This window comes from Protopterus annectens, chromosome 2.part0, assembly GCF_019279795.1.
Source record: "Protopterus annectens isolate FY-2018-M chromosome 2.part0, PAN1.0, whole genome shotgun sequence".
Lineage (NCBI taxonomy): Eukaryota > Metazoa > Chordata > Ceratodontiformes > Protopteridae > Protopterus > Protopterus annectens.
Window position 1 is genome coordinate 3,219,331 of NC_056728.1, and position 18,253 is coordinate 3,237,583.

The 18,253-nt window shown below is 44.8% G+C and overlaps 1 protein-coding gene across 2 annotated transcripts in view; it reads right to left on the reverse strand.

Moving 5' to 3' along the window:
* Window positions 1–18,253, reverse strand: part of PCNX3 (pecanex 3) — a 2,517,385-nt gene that overhangs the window by 327,743 nt on the left and 2,171,389 nt on the right. For both annotated transcript variants that reach the window (XM_044060478.1, XM_044060477.1), the window contains exon 29: window positions 15,989–16,092. In XM_044060478.1, the coding sequence (XP_043916413.1) occupies window positions 15,989–16,092 (104 nt within the window). The remainder of the gene's footprint in view (window positions 1–15,988; window positions 16,093–18,253) is intronic.

The following is an 18,253-nucleotide window of genomic DNA, read 5'->3' on the forward strand; positions in this document are numbered from 1 at the left end:
CTTGTGAATGAAATCTAGGAATACCTCTCTGTGAAGCATCCATTCGTGAGAGGGAGCTGAAGTTCTGATTAGAGCGTCTGCCATGACATTCTCTGTCAAGGGAATGTAGACTGCTACTAGATGGATGTTTAGAGCCATTGCTAGAGTCCAGATTTGGATGGCTAAGCTGCCAAGGGGATAGCATCTTGTCCCCCCCCCCCCGTTTATGTACCACATGACAGTCATATTGTCTGATCACTTGGAGAGTTCCTGGGAATAGGGCTGATTTGAAGGTTTGTAGGGCCAAATGGAGTGCCCTCATTCCTTTGACATTTATGTGGCCCTTTAGTCTTAGTGTGGACCATTTTCCCTGTACAGTGATCTGTTTCTGGTTGTGCTGTAGTACTGCACCCCAACCCAGGTCTGATGCATCTGTGGTGAGTTCTAGCAGGGGGGCAGGTACCTGAAGTGGGAAACCCTGGTTGTTTTGGATGGCAGAGATCCACCACTGGAGTTCTGTCTTTAGACACTGGAGTAGTGGGAGAGAAGTGTCCAGGGGACAGGAGTGTTGGTTCCATAAGTTCTTCAAGATCCACTGGATCTTTCTCATGTGGAGTCTTGCTACGGACAACATGGGTATAAGGGATGCCATGTGTCTGAGCATCCTTAGGAATTCCCTTATCTGGCAATGAAGTACGGTTGATAAATGTGTTGAGGTAGATGTCCAGGTCCAGGATTCTTTGGTCTGGGATAAAGGCTTTCATTAAGTCTGTTTTGATTCTGCACCTCAAAAATACTGTGTCTTGTGTGGCAAGCAGATGAGTCTTTTCCTTGTTTATAGTGAACCCCAGTTGGGTTAGGGTGTTGATCACTACTTTTAGGTGCTCTTGGAGGATTTAGTGGTTTTAATGAAGTACCACAAGATCGTCTAGGTATAGGTATATTTGTATACCCTGTGTCCTGCAGTGAGCAATGAAGGGTGCTAGACACTTTGTGAACATTTGGGGGGCTGTGGAGAGCCCAAAGAGCAAGGCAGAGAATTGAAAATCCCATTAATCTACTGCAAAGCAGAGGAATTTCCTGTAGTCTGGGTGAATGGGAATGTGGAGGTAGGTATTCTTCAAATCCAAGGCCACCATGTAGGCCTAAGTGGGAATAAGTGGAAGGAGCAAAAATAAGGTGATCATCTTGAAGCTGGGTACCTTGAAAAACAGGTTTAGGAACGATAGATCCAGGATTGATCTCCATGGGCCATCCTTCCTTGGTACCAAGAACATTCTCGAGTGAAAACCTTTATTTCTTTGGGTGGGTGTTATTTGTTCTATGGTGCCCTGGGCTAGAAGTTGTTGAATGTTAGTGGGGAAGAGATGGACTTGGTTTGCTGGAGGTTGAGGGATTCCCTGGAAGGGGGAGGTAACATCCACCAAGTCATGAAGTAGCCCCTCTGAATGATGGAAAGTACCCATCTTTCTGATGTAAACTTCCGCCAGGAGGGTAGGGAGAGGGTGAGGTGAAGGGACAGTGGGGTGCTTTGATTTAGTAATGGTAAGACACAGCGGAGGTGGTCTGGATTGATCAGACTGGCTCCGAAAGGGGGCAGTGGAAGGGGTGGAGGGCCACACGCTCCAGGGATCTAAAACCTTGTCATCACAATAAACAAAACATGCTGGAGGGATAGGTTCCTGACCCAGAGACTCCTCAGACTCTGGAACAGACTGCCCACACATGTCAAGCAGAGTGCCTCTTTGGTCCTCTTCAAAAGGAACCTTGACGATTGGATGGGAGAAAGGAAATTCTCCCCGGGGATCACGTCAATCACCCTGCTAGACAGGGGTCCAGGAAGTAAACAGTGTGGGAAGAAATAGTCAGAGAATTGTTATGGCTAGGCTTGTATAGGCCCTAGGGCCGATAGCCTAGTACCAACCTATGAACCGGGGGGGGGGGGGTTTCCTTGGTTACCTGCATCCCTTTGTCTGTTGAGTTGTGTGGGAGGATTGTTGCCTCCTGACAAAGGACTTTTTCTGAGCATAGTTTCTGTGGTATCTAGGAATGAGAGATACCAGTAAATGTTTTAGGTTTAGTAGTTCTCTTCCCTTCTCTTGAAGGGATTTAGCCTGGCCAAATAGTGCTTTATTGTCAAGGGGTGCATCAAGGAGCTTTGTTAGTACATCTAAGGGCAGTGGCTTAAGTGTCAGTCAGGAGTAGCGCCTGAGTACTGAGCCAGAAAGCAACAGATTTGGATGAAGCTTCCACAGCATTATAACTGCACTTGGAGTGCCTAGTTACTTGGGATGCTGTGGAGACTAGGTTGTTGAGTTGAGTTTTAATGTTGGATTCAGGGACCTCAGAGAGTACGGGGGAAACTTTAGCAATAAATGTCCAGGACATACCTAACCATGTGGTTTAGTAGTCCAAGGCTCCAATAGAAGAGTAGAGGAGGTATACACCTTTTTTCCTAGTCTGTCCATAAATTTACTGTCTTTATCAGTAGGACACAGGGTAGAGGAAGACAATTGCCTAGATGACTTATCTGCAAAAACTGCAATAACAGCAGGGTCTGTCGGTGAGTTTTTAAAGAGGAACTAGGTGTCCTGTGGGACCTTATAAAAATGGTCAGGACATTTAGAAGCTGGTGGTTGTGAATCTGGGGTCTGAGAGGTAGCTAAAATGGCATCCTGGAAGGCAGGGAACAAAGGAGGCAAAGCTGAAGGGGATGGTTGTAACATTTGCAGCAGGGAACAAAGGAGGCAAAGCTGAAGGGGATGGTTGTAACATTTACAGCAGGTCAAAGTATCTTTTCTTACTGTCTGAGACTTCTGAGGCCTGCCACTTAAAATGTTCCTTCATGAGGGAGATGGTATCATCAAAGGTGAATTCTTCCTCAGGGGACTCGAGGGTAAAGGGATCCTCCTCCTCTGGGGTTATGAAGTCTTTGTTTGAATCAATCTTTGATTCATAGGTCACAAAATCTTCATCGGAGGAGGGCTCTTCCTCTGACAGAAGCAAAGGGGGTCCTGTAGGAGAAACAGTTTGTTGCTGTTGAGTCTCTATGGTCTGGAATGCTTTAAACTAGCTTTGAGCGAACACTTCCCAGCCTGGAACAGGTTGTGGTTCTGTGTGCTTAGCCTTTTGTTTTCTCTTCATTGGAGTAGATTGAGAAAGAGAGGGAGCTGACATCTGGGTGTGTGGAGGAACAAGAGCAGGGCCCTCAGACTGAATGAGTCGTGGTTCCCCTCCGCCATCAGGAGTTGATGGGTGATTTGCTTCAGCGGATGTACACAAGGTTTCCACCAGTCCAGTTTCCATCGTGATTCCTGGGTCTGATAAAGAAACGGAGGTCTGAAGAGATCCCGGGCTTTCATCAGCCTCAAGAATCTCCCCTGATGCCTGAGGCGCAGCATGGAATCAGGCCTGGTTTTCTTGGCCTTTTTCCTTGGCGGCTCTTTGGACAGGCCTGCTCCTCCCTCCATACCGAGTGTGAGATGTCGGAGCCTCTGATTTTCTAAATCAAGTTTAAGTGCAGCCAAATGGCTGTGAAGGGTTTTCAGGATGAATGATTTGCTAATAAGGCAGGATGTATGGTCGTGGGCCTTGCCTAAACAGAATATGCACTTATCGTGCAAGTCCTTGCGAGGAAGCTGTCTCCTACAAGCACACTTCCCCTTTCTAGTGGACATGTAAGAATAAGCAAAAAAAAAAACAAAAGGAAACAATGAAAACCCAAAGGGTACTTATCTATAGCGGTCATTTGTGGCAGAAGTCTGAATTAGCGATCTGCTGTCCGAACTAGAGTCCAACGTTCACTATGGCAGAAAACTTTTGAAGAGGGTACATGCAGATGTCACTTTTATACCCTACGTCGGTTTATGGTCCTAGCGCACACATACCCTCTGGAAGCAAGACTTTGGTATACTGGCCGGACGTCAGCGCTGCAGGCATTAACCTCCCTACTGTTATGAATACTGCAACATGTGAATAGAAGAACATCATTTGTTTGGTAAAGGAAACTTTTTCAGTCTTTGCTTATTTCCTTACAAAAAAGCATATTATTAGATTAAGCCAAGGGTCCTAATCCAAAGATTCACCTATGCAAAATTAAGAGAAAACATGTCAATTACACATACATTATAATCTGTGCACTTTTACACACCTCAGCGACCCAGTTTTACAGCATATTAACTTAAACATACTTCTGTCCAGCCGTTCTTCTCCTTTTACATTGCAATGTGTACATTTCTTAAAAAACAAAAGGAAAAAAGGCATTTGCTTACTTTAGTTTTTCTATCACATACAGCAATAACTGAAAATGCTTTACTATAAAACATGCAATTTATATCATGAAATGTCTTATACAAATACTGTTAAGAACAAAAACTGTTTTACTTAGTTACTTTTTGTTTTTTTCTCCCTTTCCCGTTAAATGTTCTTCCAAACATTAATGATATGGAAATGGATATGTGCTTTTCAATCCTCCATAAGTTTAAGAAAGTCAACTAAAGTCCAATCATTCCACTTTGCCTTGCAAAGCCATATTTCAAGAATGGGACTGATAGTTTGTAATTTCACATTTATTCACTAATTTCAGTGTTAATTCTCATTCATCTCTATATCCCAACTCCAGATTTATGTTCAAGTCAGAGGAACTCACAATTCTTCTAGTCAACTCCTGTGATTTTTTTCTGTTTCTCAAACATTTTCCTTTGGAACACTGGAAAAGGTTTCATTGGCAAAGTCTCTAGTCTCTCTATGAGCTTTACTATCAGAAGAATGAGAAGCAGAGTAGTCTCCTGCTTGCTGGCACACTTTTTGTTGGACAAACTTTTGTATTTCTTCCCTAGACTGTCTGTTCATCAAAAATGACTTTAATCCTTCAGGAAACAAATATTCTGAAGATAGCTGGATACAAGAGCTAAAATTTCACATCTGTCTCTCAAAATTATCCTAATTGCTGGGATACATTTGCTTCAATTCTACCTGATGTACAGTGAATAATCACTTTTGACAAACACTGTCTCCAATTTTGCCAGGTTCAACTCCTGCAGGTATGATTGCATCTTTACTAATACAAGTCTTGGCTGCTTCGTATGGCCAGGTTTAGAGCATACCAATGAGGTGCCCTTCCAATTAATAAATATACCTACGAGCATTTATTTGTGCTTTCATAAATTAACGCAGTCAGTTGCTTCAGGTTTCTCTAGTACAGCAGAAAAATGAAAGTTTTGTACTCCCCATAATGACAGACTGGTGGAGCTGTTGCCAAAGTTACACTCTTATAGTGGTTGTCAGACTGCATTTCCTGTGTCTACAACAAGAAGGGATTACCTTTACAATCCAAACCAAAGGCTCATTCAACAATGGCACTAGCCACCTTTTTCTAAGAAACTTCACATCAATGATATTTTTAAAGCACCAACTTGGTCCACAAGCTTTGTCCCTCATTATAAACTGGATGTACAATTCAGATCTCACTCTTCCTTTGGTTCCACCATCCTCTGGAATGTCCTTCCCTAGGTAGCACCCAGAAAGACAGCTTGGCAATCTGTCCCATATGTTGAATCAGATGAAAACAGGCAACAGTGGATACAAAAGTTATGTACTTACCATAATGATAGATCCATGTTGTCTGATTTTTGTCCAGTTCAACCTTCCTCCCTCTTGCTTCCATACCAAATTGACACATATGGCTTTAAGATGTCGCTGCTTTATACCCTGTCTCTGAACACTATCAGTCCTGTCCGTTTCCATATCTCCTTCACTGTTCCTGGTTTCTACGTTCTAATATATGGTCATAGTTAGGCTTCATTTGTACTGTAAGGGACAAACTTGACCTCGGGTACTAGGGTGGAGCTCAGGGAATTTATATGCAGGGAGGAGTCAGAGCATTGGAACTGTGAAAGTTTCAAAACTGGTGCCAAGGTCAAATCCGACAACCCATGTGTTGAACTGGATGAAAACAGACAACAGTGGATTCTCAGATTTTCTCTTCATGCTCTGTCCTGTCTGAAACAGCTCTTGAGTAGTCTTTTACTTTGTGAGCCTTTTGTTCATTTCAAACTTTGATTGTTGCAGTTTTATCAGTTCAATAACTGTTAAAAGCTACTTTCATTTTCCAGCCTTTTGTTACTTCATTTGATGTACTCCTTCAGTGTTTCATTTATATCAGCTCTGAGTACATTTGATTTATTTTTTCCCTAGATTAATAGAAGCCATGTCATACACCAAGACTGGAGCTTAAACTTCTTTTTGCTGAACAGCTGCAGGATTCTTACCAGTGAGTGTTTTCTCTTTACTTTTCTAGCTGATTTTCTTTCAGACTCTAAATTTCTTCTTTGCTGGGATTGAAGCTTTGTACTTACTAGCCAGTAACTGCATTTACTAAATCTGGCAGAGTTACTGGTCCCTACCTCTCAGTTTAATTTTTCACACTGGGAGAGCTGAAATTAAGCTGCTGATCAGTGTGGAGCCAACTTGGAAATCCCCAGGTACAACTTATCTCGGTTAAAAAACAAGAAGTTATGTACTCACCATAACGTTCGATGTATGTAGTCCATCTCGCCTCACATTCTTTCCCGTGAGTTCGGAGCCAAATGTCAGCTCCGACTCTGCCAAAACATTTTCTAGCTCGAAGTCTTTCTATTGGCTGGGCTAAGATGGTAACCCATGCTGCACTGCTCTATATCACCAGATCTAGTTTGCTTCGACCACCAGCACTCATTCTCCATGCATACCACCACCCAAGGAAAGGAAGAACAAACCAAGAATGAAGGGAGCTCTGAAACCAGACCTAACCTCCAAATCCTCCAGGAAGGGGGAAGGGGGGGGGGTAAGTAAGAATGTGAGGCGAGATGTACTACATACATCGAACGTTATGGTGAGTACATAACTTCTTGATGTTATGTAGTCCAATCTCGCCTACATTCTTACCTGTAGGACAGCGTCCCTAGCACCTAAATCCTGGGAGGCTCAGTGGAAAATACTCCTGAGCACTGTGGAACCAAAGGAAGACCTGCCTCTAGATACCACATCCAACTTGTATTGAGTAACAAAGGTGTGAGGAGATGCCCAAGTAGCCGCAGCACAAATATCATCCATAGACAATCTGGCCTGATAAGCTGTAGATGTAGATACAGACCTAGTAGAGTGAGCCTTCACCAGGAACGGTAAATCTTTACCCCCTGAGGAATAAATGAAAGAAATGCAACTGGAGATCCACCTGGACAGCGTGACTTTGGAGACAGGAGACCCAATTCTGTTTTCCGAAAAGGAAACAAACAACTGATCAGATTTTCTGAGGTCTTTGGTTCTATGCAGATAAAAACATAATTGTCTGAGTACATCCAATTGATGAAATTTAAATTCTGCCTTGTTTGACAACTGGGGAAAAAACACTGGCAACTCAATAGATTGATTACGATTACTGATAGATGCCACTTTGGGAAGAAAGGAAGGGTTGGGTCTGACAGAAACCCTGTCCTTATGAAAAATCAAATAAGGGGGTTTGATTGATAAGGCTTGAAGCTCTGAAGTGCGTCTGGCTGACGTGATGGCTACTAAAAAGACAGTCTTCCAAGTTAAGAATTTTAAATCACAAGTGGCTGCAGGCTCAAAGGGAGATGAAGTAAGAGCCTGTAAAACAAAGTTTAAATCCCAAGGCATGACAGGTTCCAATACCGGAGGACGAAGTAACAGAGTGCCATTCAGAAAAGCCTTACAGAGTTTATGAGCCATCAGACTAGGCTCGTTTGCAACATGAAAGGTAGAAATCGCCGCCAATTGGACTTTTATGGTTGCGGCCGCTGAACCCTGGTTAAAGAGCATAGACAAGAACTCCAATACAGATGAAATTGGAGCCGTGTAAGGGTCAATCTTTTGGGTATGATCCCAGATTGAAAACCTCTTCCATTTGCTGTAGTAAACCTTCCTGGTGGAGAGCTTATGAGAAGAACATAAAATATGAACCATCTCCGGTGAGAAATGATGCAGCCTAACTAATGACGGAAGTGGAGTAGCCAGGCTGTCAACCGGAGGGTCCGAAGAGAGGGATGGAGCTGCCCTGACATATGTGTCAGTAAGTCTGGTTGTGGGTCCAGAATCCAAGGAGCATCCACGAGATAGGGATGGAGAAAGGGGAACCAAATTTGACGAGGCCAGTGGGGAGCAGTCAGAATCATTCTGCTTTCCAAGGCTTGCTCTTTCTGAATAACCTTTGACAGCAAGGGAACCGGAGGGAAGGCATATAGTAATCCGGAGGGCCAATCGTGGACTAGACCGTCCCTGGGTGACTCCCCTTGAGGGAGGATCAATGTGAAGTAGCTGCTGCATTTGGCATTGAGGGGGCTGGCAAAAAGGTCGCAGCAAGGTTGACCCCACTTGCGGAAGATGTGTTCCGCAACTTGACAGTTCACGGACCACTCGTAAGGCATCAGTATAGCTCTGCTTAGCCTGTCTGCGATCACATTGGACTTCCCCAGAATGTGCGTTGCCACCAGAAAACATTGGGAAGACACTGCCCACTGCCGCACTTGCATGGCCTCTCTGCAAAGGGGATAGGACTTGGTTCTTCCCTGCTTGTTCACATACCACACCACTGAAATACTGCTCGAGTGGATTGCAAAAGTCCCGAGAGGAAGAAAGCTCTGAAGTGCTTGCAACGCTAGTAGCACAGCTTTCATCTCCAGGACACTGATATGCAGATGCATCTCGTGCTCTTGCCACGTGCCTTGGACTGTCCTGCCTAGATAATGCCCCCCCCCCAATCTGGGAGGCATCCGTGGTCACAGTGGCAATCGGGGGTGCAGGAACAAAGGGCTTTCCTGCATTCAGGTTGTCAGTGCGAAGCCACCAACTGAGATCCTGTTTGCACCTTTCCGTGAGTAGTATAGGGTAAGAAAGTGGAAGACATTGGAGAGACCACTGGGCAAAAAGTAGCCACTGAAGGAGTCTCATATGTAACCTTGCCAGAGGGACTAACATAATTGTTGCAGCCATTGTCCCCAATAGTTGGAGGACCCATCTTGCCTTTGCTCTTCTCAGGGGGAGCAAGGCATGAACTTGTTGTTGTAGGACTCTGATTCTTTCCTGTGGTAGAAACGCCCACATGAGGATGATGTCTAGTTCTGCGCCTATAAAAGTGACACACTGTGAGGGCAACAAGGCAGATTTTTCCCAGTTCAATGTGATGCCCAGCTGTTGACATAGGTTTATAGTAGCGTCCCTGGTCTGAATCAGTAGATGCCTGGTGGTGGCAGTAAGGAGCCAGTCGTCCAGATATGGAAACACTTGGAATCCCTAACATCTCAAGTGAGCAGTCACCAGTGCCATGCATTTGGTAAACACCCTGGGGGCTGTGGTGAGACCAAAGGGCAGGGCTCGAAACTGAAAATGACTGGCTCCCAGCCAGAAGCGTAGGTGACTTCTGGATGCCCTGTCCATCTTGATGTGGTAGTAAGCATCCTTGAGGTCGATGGAGCACATCCACACTTCTTTTGCCAACAATGGGAGAATAGACTGCAATGTAACCATTCAGAAAGTACAGTTTTGTACCTACCATAAATGTAGATGTTCGAGGATTCCCTTGCTGCAGTCCTGACAATTGGGTATAGTCCGCGCCCCAGTCGCCGGATACCAGAGAGAGTTGACGATCGCCGGTGGTGTTTCTTAGACGACTGACGCCAGCGCGCCAGGGTACTACGCGCATGACCGACGCCATTCTTTCAGTCTTTTTCTTGCCCAGAGATCCAGGAAGACAAAAGACAAGTCCCAAAACAACCAACACCAAAAAAAAACATGTACAATATATACAGTAATATATATAAATGCAAACAACATCTACATTTATGGTAGGTACAAACTGTACTATGTTCTTCGCCTTCTTCCCTTGCTCAGTCCTGACAATTGGGTAGAATCCAAAGCAGAGAGGTAAGGCTGCTGGCATTATAAAAAGTAGCAGGAGCTGACAACATGCCTTGTAAAACAGCTGTAATGCTGTTGAAGTGGCAGTAGCCCTAGTGGAATGAGGCCTAAATCCCAGCTGGTACCTTGCCATGATGGGAATAACAAAATGCAATGCAAAACGAGGCAAATGAATAGTTTGGTTTAAAGCCACACTAGAAAACCACCTTAGCATAAAGGAGGAGATTAGTATGAATGATACCCTGTCCTTATGGAAAAAAAAAAAAGCTCTCTACTGCCCATAAGGCAGTAACTCCTCACACACTTCTTGCAGAAGTAAGCCAACAGAAAAGCAGTCTCTTCCATGACTTCCATGACAAATTCAGCAGTAGCTAGAAACTGCTTGAACAAAAGGATAAAAACAAAGGTGTCACAATCATAGTGGAGCTGAAAATTGCAGCAAGATGATCTTTATGGAAGAAAGACAAACCTTTTGTCCAATAATTCAGTAAGATATTGAAGAGCCACACAAATTAGGCTCTGAAATCTCATGCTTCAACACAGAATATGCCAAGCTGTGAGATGAAGAGATGGAAGCTTGACATTGAGCAGATGACCGCCCTTCTGAGATAAACAGATGAGAATCAGAGGGTAAAGGCCATGGAGGCTTTACAAGACTCTAGAAGTGGGTACCAGTGTTGCCAGGCCAATCTGCCGCCATCAAAAATCCTCATCCTGTGGTCTGTCCCTCTGCTGACCTTTAGTGGAACCTTTGGAAGAAGAGGTAGGGCATAGAAGGCATAGACATGAAGGCTTTTCCAACCAGTTTCCAGAACAAGCACTTCATGCTGTGTGTTTGTGAAATACTTGTGCAATGGGTTGTTTGGTGGTGGTGGGTTGAGAAGCTTAACAGATCTATGTCTGTCCTTTTCCATTCAGTATGTCTGATATCTGAATTCCCAAGAGATCCAGTTTCACTATTTGGAGATCCATAACATCTGCTAAAATACATCTGGGAGTTCTTCTTGACCTCCTGGCAGAAACCTGAAGAGTTGACAGTTGTGTTGTCTGTCAGAATCAACACCTGCCCTGGGAAAGAGTAACTCCTTTGAACGCATCAAATGCAAACTGGACTGCTAACATCTCCTTGATATGTAGATGCTGTAGTCTGGCAGGCCACTGGGCCACGTCTTGTTGTATCCACTCCATTTAGATGAGCTCCCAAGCAGTTTAGGTGACATTCCTGAGCCCACCACAAGAATTCCTTTTGAAGGCAAGGTATTTTTTTGAATGACAGTGTCAAATCTTGGCAGTGCTGTGTCCATACATTTTTGAGATACCATTGCAGCTTCCTCATATGCAGTTTGGCATTGGGAAGAACCAGAATACAAGATGCCCATGAACCCCTAATGCTGAAGGACTGTCCTTTGCAGTCAGCGACTGATGAGAAATACCCTAGGCATCTTAGCACTGCTATGACATATTCCAGATGCTGTAGAAGGTGTGTTCCTTTTTGAGCCCAGTCAGGCGGTCGTGCAAGTAAGGATAAATTTGAATGCCTTGAAGCCTGAGAAGTAAGCTAGCTGAGAGCCAGAACCTTGTGAATACTCTGCAGTAGATAAGATAAAGCAAGGGCAATGCAGAGAACTGATAATGTTACCCCACCTATCCAAAGCCCTGCCTCTTTATCAGAGGGGTACAGGATTTTCCACAGAAGCTTTAACACCTTTAGGCCCAAACCCCTCGGGTCCTTGGGTGGGTCCTTACCTACTCTTGAATAAGCTATTTAACCCTATAATACCTATCAGGCTTAACAGCAGGAGGAGGCAAGGAATCAGGGTTCAGAGCCTCTGCAAAAACATCCCTCACACAACATCCTCCACCACATTCATACACACAGGACAGTGCTGGGGCAAAAAATGGGGGCAAAAAATTCTTTTCCTAAGCCAGAGTAATCTTTGGCCTTCCCATTTAAAGTGCATGGAATGTGGCTGGAAGAGTCTCTGACTGTTCAAAACTATCAAACTCCTGTTCCACCCTAGGCCTCTTATCAGGTGGGGCATAGAAACCTCTAAATCAGAGTAATCAAATCTTCTGCCATTTTTGCTATTACAAGTAGGCTTAGGCACAGAATGCTAGGAGAAGGAGAAGCTCTACAGAGGCTGAACTTGGCTTTCTTTCTAAAAGAGGCTTTGGCAACAGAGAGGGAAGAGAGGGAAGAACAGTTTTCCCACAAGAAATACAGTTATTCACTTTTTTCTGACATCGTTAAATACTGAGGCAAGAAAAAAAAAAATGTTTTCCCAAGTTACTACAACTCTGTATTCGGTTTGAAACTCCGGTTTGAGAAGAAAAATCTCAGAACGCCACTGCAGTCAGGACTGCAGCAAGGGAAGACGAAGAACATCTTGGACATTTGCACGTGGGTGTTCAATTGGCTGAGATCTAATATGGGTCTCAGGTCCCCTGTCCTTTTCGGCACCAAAAAGAATCTTGAGTAAGTCCCTAATCTGATCTGGTCTGAGGGGACATGTTGGATGGCTCCTTTTTCTAGCAGCTTTGAAACTTCTGCAGCTGCGTAATCCCTTTGACTGGGTGGAACATCTGGGATTTTCTTGATTGGAGGGGGATTTGATGAGAAGGGGATGACATATCCTCCGGAAATTATTCGTAGAACCCAGTGGTACTGGGTGATGTCTTGCCAGGCCTCTGGGTATAACGAGATTCGACCTCCAACTGGCTCTGGAAACGCACAGTCGGGCCTCCCATCAGGAGCGGCAGTAGGGAGAACCATGAAAGGAATCGTGGTCTCACAAGTTGCGGGGTCCTCCTCTGCCTCTAGGGCGACATCTCCCTGAATAACCACCCCCTCCTCTGCCTCTGGAGGGGAGGGCTCACCTTGTGCACCGGGAAAAAACCTCTGTGATTTCTTGAACCACATCTTGCCACCCCCCCTGGGCCTTGGGAAAAGGCCTAGAGGGAAGGGAAAAACTGACTCCTACAGCAGAGTTTTTCCCTCCTGCTCACACCTGGTGAGGGTGTCTTTCACCTTGGTTCCGAACAAAGAGGAACCATCGAAAGGGGTGTCGGTGAATGAACACTTGAAGGCCTCCGTGAAATGACAAAGGCGCATCCAGGCCTGTCTCCTAAGAGCTACTCCTGAACTTGCTGCCCTACTCGCTCCATCGGCTGCATATGAGATCAGCCTCATGGAAGAGTTAACGATGGAATTAAGGGTAGACATCTAAGCATTCACCATCTGGGTCACCGCCTCAGAAACGTTACCCATGAGAGTATCTCCAAGTTCCTTGAGGAGATCTCTCTGGAGCCGTGTAAAGTGAGATAAATAATTCAGTGACCATAAGGTAAAGGTCGCTGAAGAAAGGGTATGCTTCCCGTAGCGGTCCATGGTCCTAGACTCCTTGTTAGGAGGATGGACGGTGGAAGAAGTCTCTGCTAATTCCTTCTGAGTGGCCGCTGCCACTACCATGGCATCCACAGGGACTCCCTTGGACAGAAATTCCTTACCAGGAGGAGCAGACAAAAATTTATTGGGTCTCCTGGGGACTGGTTCCACAGAGTCAGGGGTCTCCCACACCCTTCGACAGACCAAATCCAGGAACTCTTCAAAGGGTGGAGATCCCCAGGAGGTGGTGGGCTGAGCACCAAAGGCCTTCAGGAAGACCGATTCCTCCTCGGAGGGGGCTTTGGATGGCCAGTCACCTCTTTGTTTCAAAATCTCTAAGATGTCAGAGAAAGAAACATCCTCAGAGGATGACTTGGGGGACCCCTCCGATTCCTCGAGGTCGGTGTCTGATGTGAGAGACTCATCCTGGGAATCTATGTGCTTCCTCTTGCACGTCTTCTTTCTGGGTGGCTCCTCAGGCAAGGACTCTGAGGGGCCCTCAGATATGTGGGGACCACTCATGGCGGTACCCTGAGGCCTTGGGACTCCGCTGTCTAGAGATAGATGGCGATCAGAGACCTGCACCAGTGTAGTAGGGGACAGAGTGACCGACCCACATGATGCCACTGATGACCTGGCCAGCACACTCCGCATGGCTTCGAAGGCCGGTCCCCCTGAGCCCAAGGAGTAACCAGCCTCCGAAACCATGACAGGAGTCAGACTTTCCCGCGCCGAAGCACAGAGAGGGAGACTAGGAACTGAAAGGTGACCCGAAGCCTCTCCCTCTGATCCGACTGAAGAATCCTGAGTCCTGAACCCCGTGGATGGCACCGATGGGGTCGGAGCTGACGTCGGCCCCGATACGCCAGGAGGGGCTGTCGGAACTGACCTAGGGACATCACACGGAGCAGAGCACTCCGGCTCCGAAAGCTGAGATACGCTCGGAAGAGAAGTATCGAAGCAGGTTGAAGGATGGGCTCCGGAGCCGAGAACAATTTAGCCAAAACCGGTGATTGAAGGAGTCTCTGCACCACTCTATCGACGTCCACATCTGATAAGGTCCTGGAGGATTTAAGAGGATAGAGAGGGAGATCGAGACCTCCTCTCTGAAGGGGACCTGCGAGGAGGAGATGCTGGCCTAATGCTAGGCGATTGGCTACGAATAGGTTCCAAAATGATTGGAGCCGATGCCGATTCCATAACCACAGACACTTCCTGCGGCCTCGAGGACAATGGAGCCGAGGATGTTGAAGCAGACTTTGCTACTTTCTCCGGTGGCTCCGAGGAGACCGATGGAGCCGGAGATCTCTTTTTTGATTTCGAAGATTTAGTCTTGGAGCTGGAAGCAGTTTCCAGACCCTCCTCGAAGGAGGGTTTCAGAAGTTCCTTCAAAATCAACTTATTCTTGCTTTCCTTAAGAACTCTCGGACTAATCGCATGACGGAAACTGCATGACTCCTGGAGATGGATTGCTCCCAGACAATACACACAGACAGAATTGTCTATCTGCAATGGACATTTTATAGTTGCACCTAGAGCATTTTCTTGAAGCCAGAGGGCTTATGCTCCTTAGAATCTTTGGACATAGTTAGCTACCACAAGGCACCAAAGACAACAATAACTGACAACAGTACTAATGGTAAAACGGTCACAAGGCGGGAAAAACACTACCACAAACAAAAACCTCAAGATCTCTAACTAAAATGATCCTTTGGCACAACACAGGAGGGTAAGACTAAAACCTCTACTTTAAATGGTTTTAGACCTGTAAAAAATATAACACAAGGAAGCAAGGGACAGACTAGGTCCTCTAACTGAAACGGGCCTAGCCCGTTGGAAACAGCTAGGGGATACCACAGAAAAAACTTTTTCACCATACAAGACCAGAACACACAATAGCTATTAAAATAGCTTTTTGTTTTAAAGCACTTCTCTAATAATGAAGAAAAAAGGGAACTTAGCCACAGCCAAGAGCGAGACCACGTCCGAGCTACACGAGCGGCAAACGAGATCTGGGGATACAGAGCAGTGCAGCATAGGATACCATCTTAGCCCAGCCAATAGAAAGACTTCGAGCGAGAAAAGTTTTGGCCGAGTCGGAGCCGACATTCGGCTCCGAACCCATGGGTAAGAATGTAGGTGAGATTGGACTACATATCATCAAACAGTTTAAAAAATAATCAGGGAAAAGGACAGGCCCCAGCACATATACACACAATGGCTATTTTGCCACAACTATATTTTGGACTCAACCATACTGTGAAAATATGGTTAGAGTACAGCTAAAGATTAAAATTACATAAGGAAAGAAAAGTTTTATAAAGGAGAAAGCAAAAAGGAAGACAATAGTCCAAATACAATGCAGAAATTCACAATGGAAATCTACAAAACAGCTTAGTTTGATTTCCACTGTTTAGTGGCAGAAGAGACCAAAGGAGGATATTTCACTTCTTATTTTATGTCATTCGTCTAATAATCTAAGAAGAAGAAGAAAAATCAAGCAATAACATGAAGAACTCCCCTCTGGTGGCAGGATGACTGTTTCTGTGAAGATTTTTCTGTGTGCAGTCTGAGAAAGATCAGCAATAAACACAAAATCATACTATTTACTTACCAGGAAACACAGCAACCTCCAAAATACTTAATAAAAATCAACAAAAGTGAATTGAAGTAAAACTAACTACCCAAATTGTAGATCTGCATATTCCTTACCTGGCAGACATACTGTGCGAGGCTGTTCCTAATGCTCTACGTCCCAGAATACAGAGTCCAAAGCACAGGGTAACAAGTAAAGAATTCAATTCACTGTCCAAAGTCTAAAATACAAGAATAAATCAAACATACTTAAATACACAAACATATACTCATACAAAAAACAAAATAAAACAGAAATCACTACCTGCTAGGTTCATAGCTCGTTACTGGGCTATTGGCCGAAGAGCATTTTAAACCTCACCAAGCATACTCCAAACTCACCTAGGACACATCAGCCTAAGCTGCAGTTTTAGTTAGTCTGCACATATGGCACTACCTGCTAGCCTACCATGCACCACAACTTATGACTGAATCTAATTTAAACTGGAAAACATTTAAGAATGCTGCTTTTACAAAAATGAAAGCTACTTGTAAAATGCTTTTTATTTTACACAGCCTGCTTTGGGGCACTTTTTTTATGTTAGGATGACAGGAAGTTAGATCCCATTTACCATGCAAAGGCACATATTCCCTAATGCAATTTGTAAGACCAGCACCAGCTCATATACATGGATGTATCCCATACGTAACATGTACACATGTGGGTTTTAATATATGGTATGTGTACGTGTTTGCAACACATCAAGTATGTATGCAAATAAAATAAATAAATAAAAGAATGCATAATTAATGGCCTAAGTGTTTGCCCATTAAAACACAATGTCTGATATAATTTTTCTTGCTGTTCGTAAGTTCATAGGTGTGTGCCAAGCTAATGGCCTTTACAAGCCTAACTCATAGGATTACCCTGGCATCGTGCCACCTGACCTTAGTTCCCAGTGCCTATGTAGAGTATTGTTACTGGAATGATCCCTGGGGTGAATTTTCTATTTCCCATTCACTCATCAAGATGTCTCTTGAAGACGGCAAGTGAGGTGTTCTGTTTGACATGTATGGGAAGTCTATTCCATAGCATGGGCAGCCTCTGGGTTATGAACCTGTCCCTCCAGCACGTTCTGCTGATTGTGGTAATGAGGCTGAGGTCTCAGGAGCATGTGGTGCAGAGGGTTGGGATTTCTTTAGATGTAGCATTTCTAACAGAGCTGGGTCAGACATGGCCTTTGCAAGTCAAGCAAAGATCACCTCTAAGTAGGCGATATGAGACAGACAATAGTTGGAGTTTTTTGAGCCTGTCCATATAGGACAAGTGTTTAAAGCCTAGGATCCTCTTTGTGAGGTACTTTTGCGGCCTCTCCAGTTGTTGCAGGTGTCTAGTGAGGTACATGCCAAATGGGGCATTGTACTCAATGAGTGGCCTAATGAGGGAAGCGTAGTGGGAGACAATGACCTCTTTCTTCCTGGATGCAAAACCCTTAGTAATGAAATGTGCACATAGAAAGACTTTCTGACCACAGTGGCAATGTGGTGATCAAAAGAGAGGTTGCTGTCAGCCTGTGTTCCCAGATCTCTTATAACGCCTTCTGTGTTCAGTGGACTACCATCGATGTGGTAAATCATGGGAACTGGGTTTTTCCCAAAGGGGATGACGAGACATTTTTGGCACTGAGCTTAAGGCCATGGTTCTGACACCAGTCATTGGTCTCAGTGAGGCCTTTCTGTAGGATGTCAACACTTGGGGAGTTACTAACGGCTCCCAACTTGCAATCGTCTGCAAACTTTGTCAGCCAGAGTCCCTTTGTGTTGGCCTGGACTTCTGAGAAGTAGACACCAAAACAGGAGAGGACCCAGGACCAGTCCCTGTGGGACTCCACTCATGACTGGTCAGCAGTCTGACTTGAAATCATCTACTTTCACACTGTGGGTTACTGTTTAAGTTTTAGGCTAGGACCACTGTTGATAAGGTGTAACACATTTTTCCCTAAGTGTTTTGGGTTAGAAAGTGATACTAAAGAAACAGCCATAAAAATGCAGACTTGAACTTTTTTAATTTTTACCTTATGCAAAAATAAATAAATAAAATAACGGGGTGGCAGAGATGTAGCTTTGTTAATTCTGATTCAATGATACATATGCACCGCGGTATGCTCAGAATGCCTTGGAAACCAATTAACGAAAGCAGTTTTTTTTCTATTACTAAAGGGCAGCAGAGTGTGCTGACTTCGTAAGTTCCTCAAACCAAAAAACACCCTTAAGAAATAGAAAGCCACTATTCTCTACCCAAGCTGTTATCTTTACTGAGATCACTGATAAGGCAGTTGGACACTATACCCATATATCATTGGACCAGTCTAGTATTATACCATTCTGTTATGCGCTACCACA